Raw genomic sequence first — 3,002 nt, 5'->3', positions numbered from 1 at the left:
ATGGGTTTTTTTAGAGCTGCCATACTCTTCAGGAATACGAATGTGTAAATCAACCTTCCATTTTCTAGCTTCACAAGGGGCTACACACATAGCTTGCGAAGGCTCCATAGCTAAGTAGAGGAAGAAGCTAAAGCAGAGAGATCCTCATAGGGAGAGAGAGAGAGAGAGAGAGAGAGAGAGAGAGAGAGAGAGAGGGAGTGAGTGAGAGAGACTGTTAAAACTTTGCTGTTGCAGGTTTAACACAAATCCATTTTTCTAAGTAGAAAATGATATTTTTGATATACAAATATACTAACATGGAGTTTTTCATCAATAAATTACATTTATGAGAAAAATTTTCACTTTTTGGGGCCCACCTAAATACGAGAATGTTTTGCTGATGTGGAAGGGGGAGTTAATGAGAAAGGAGATTTCAAACTGATAAGAAAGATTCAATTTATAGAGAGTGAAGATAAAAAATTCAAAAAGTAAGAGAGAAAGTATGAGAAAAGTCAAAAAGTAAGAGAGAGTATGAGAATATTCCCTTTAAAAGTAAGAGAGAGAGTATGAGAATATTCCCTTTAAAAAGTGAAACTAGGGGGGTATGGCTGATGTGGCAAGGCAAAAAATAGGGGTCATCATAGCCTTTGTCTCCCTTAAGCCCAGCTTTTTCAGCTCTAATCCCTTAAAATTAGGAATCCTTGGGAGGAGGCCCTTTTTGGGTCCAAAAAATTCTTAATGATGTCGTTAAAATCGTGCAAGAGTACACCTAGTTCACTAGAGAGAAACGCTTAACCCAAGGCAATTTAATAATGAGGAGAACGTGGTGTGGCATTTTGAATGTATTGTGGGTTTATGAGGATAAGAAGCCTACATTGCACTTTATAGTAGTGGGGAATGTGATGCTTCAAATTTAGCCTTGCATAACAAGCTTATCACATAAAATCTGAAAGCTCTGCATTGCCAAAAAGCTCTAGAAGTTTGTGTGGCATTTTGAATGTATTTGGCACGGTTTTATGAGGATAAAAAACTTACGAATTCTTTTGATCATTACTATATTTGTGTGGGCATACGATAGCTACCTTATGATTAAACGTAACATTCTGCGAAGTGCAGAGAAACTTTAGTCTTGCCAAGGTAGCGTGGCATTTTGGAAGGCTAAATAAATGAATTAGTTGACATTTAATCATTTTTATCTCAAAAGAAGAAAGCAGGAAAAAAATTTGCACGAGGCTATATGGAAGTCATTCTAAGAAATCAGTTCAGCTCTTGGCGGCGAAGGGGGCCTGGAGCTGGGCGACGGTGGGGATAGAGACCTTGAAGGCCTGGGAGAGGACGGCGGAGGGGATGCCGGAGCCGAAGAGGGTGGCGGGGAGGGAGACGGTGCCGGGGTTGGAGCTGCTGAAGGAGGCCAAGGCGAAGGCCTTGCTGTAAGAGCTGGGGTTCAGCTGGAAGTGCACGAGCCCTTTGGGAAAAACGAAGAGGTCGCCCTTGTGGAGCGTCTGATTGAAGAAGTGACCAGCGCTGTCGACCAGGCCTACCATGACGCTGCCGTCGACCACGTAGAAGAGCTCGGTGGCGCGCGGGTGGGTGTGGGGAGTGTTTTGGGAGCCCGGCTGGAACTCCAGGAGAGCGGCGGAGATGCCCAGGCCGCTCAGCGCCGGAAAGGCGTCCTCGAAGGCCTTGATGGGCTTGAAGGCGCCCGCCGCCGCGTTGGGCCCCCCACGGAAGCCCGTGAAGGTGAAGAAATTGCCATCCAGCATGCTGGCGTTCATGCCCGCAGGCACTGAGAAGTCCGTGGTCAGCTCCGGGTCGCTGGCGCCCGCCATCTGGGGCACCGCCAACGCTAACGCTGCTGCGCACATGAGCAAGGCATGGGAGAACATGGCCATCCTAACGACGGACGTTGATGATGCTGGTGCTGGAGGATTGAATGTAATTGGACGCAGTACGACGCTGATAAGTTTGAAGATGATGAGTGGCCAGATATATATATATATATATGCTTTGGCAGCAGAGAAAGAGCGGAAGTTCCAAAGACTCCAGCAGCCGGCACCTGTTCCACGATCGCCACTTGGAAGGCTCGCGACACAGTTGAGCATTATGGAGTAGGGAGTGGCCTTTCCCGGCCGTCATTGCCGCCGGGAGAAGAGACAAAGTGGAGATCGCGTGTATGACGGCCGACCTAGAGATCGTGCATTCTTGTGACACGTCAGTATTCTGCAGAAGAGATCGCTTGCCACATCAGCATTCTGCACTGCCTACCGAGTTGGCAGAAATCTTGGACCATTCTGCAAAATAAACCTGCCTCCCTCGACGGTACGAGCTGGCCGGTAAAGCCAATGCGACCACGCGCGCGCACATACACGGAATGGGGTGCACAAAGTTGGGCATGAGCCTCCCCCTCCAATCACAATCACATGCTAAAGTAAGACGGTTGGGGTCCCACAGGGATTCCAAAATAGTTGGCTCACTTGGCATCATGTGAATGTGACAGTCGGTGCTTTTTCTATATGTTAAAACCACTCACATCATGCATGGGTAGTTGGCTTCACAATACCTTCAATGTGTTTCAATGTGTCCACACACCTCGCCCACACAACAAAACAAGATGATCTCACTAATTGGCAAAAGATGAGGTAGGTTTAATATCTGAACTCATCAGAGAGACCATCAGTAAAAGGTGCATATCGGCTTGACACTTCCTAAGCTTGTTGGAATGACACTTCACGAAGTTAGAAGCACGTCGTAATTAGTTTGACTAAGATTTATAATTGATTGGTTTTGAGAGGAATGAGCATGTGTAACGGTTCACCTTTGACCTAAACTTAGTCGTGCCAGAGGAGAGGAGCGTAGTGCACCTACTATCACTAGTGCTTAGGAAATTATCTTTGTGATGCTTACATGGACCCTATAATTTAGATTTTGACATATTAATGGGAGATAACACCATGAGAGAAATATTTGCTAGAGGCTAGGTTTTTCAAGCAATCGAGGAGTTTTGAGTACACACCTCTTATGTT

The 3,002-nt window shown here is 46.3% G+C and overlaps 1 protein-coding gene across 1 annotated transcript; it reads right to left on the bottom strand.

The window, feature by feature from the left end:
- Positions 1-1,133: 1,133 nt before the first annotated feature.
- LOC147616064 (putative germin-like protein 9-2) lies at positions 1,134-1,968 on the bottom strand. The gene has a single exon (XM_086778076.1). It carries the CDS (start codon positions 1,869-1,871, stop codon positions 1,242-1,244), a length of 630 nt encoding a protein of 209 aa, XP_086634202.1. The 5' UTR covers positions 1,872-1,968; the 3' UTR covers positions 1,134-1,241.
- Between the last annotated feature and the right edge of the window lie 1,034 nt (positions 1,969-3,002).

Source organism: Cibotium barometz, chromosome 39 (assembly GCF_041138505.1).
Source record: "Cibotium barometz isolate CiBa-2024 chromosome 39, ASM4113850v1, whole genome shotgun sequence".
In the NCBI taxonomy this organism is placed as follows: Eukaryota; Viridiplantae; Streptophyta; class Polypodiopsida; order Cyatheales; family Cibotiaceae; genus Cibotium; species Cibotium barometz.
The sequence above is the reverse complement of the archived record's forward strand: the minus strand, read 5'-3'. Positions and strand labels throughout refer to the sequence as shown.

Bases quoted from the DNA above. Each gene is read 5' to 3' on its own strand.
- LOC147616064 (XM_086778076.1), bottom strand. From the start codon at position 1,871: ATGGCCATGTTCTCCCATGCCTTGCTCATGTGCGCAGCAGCGTTAGCG.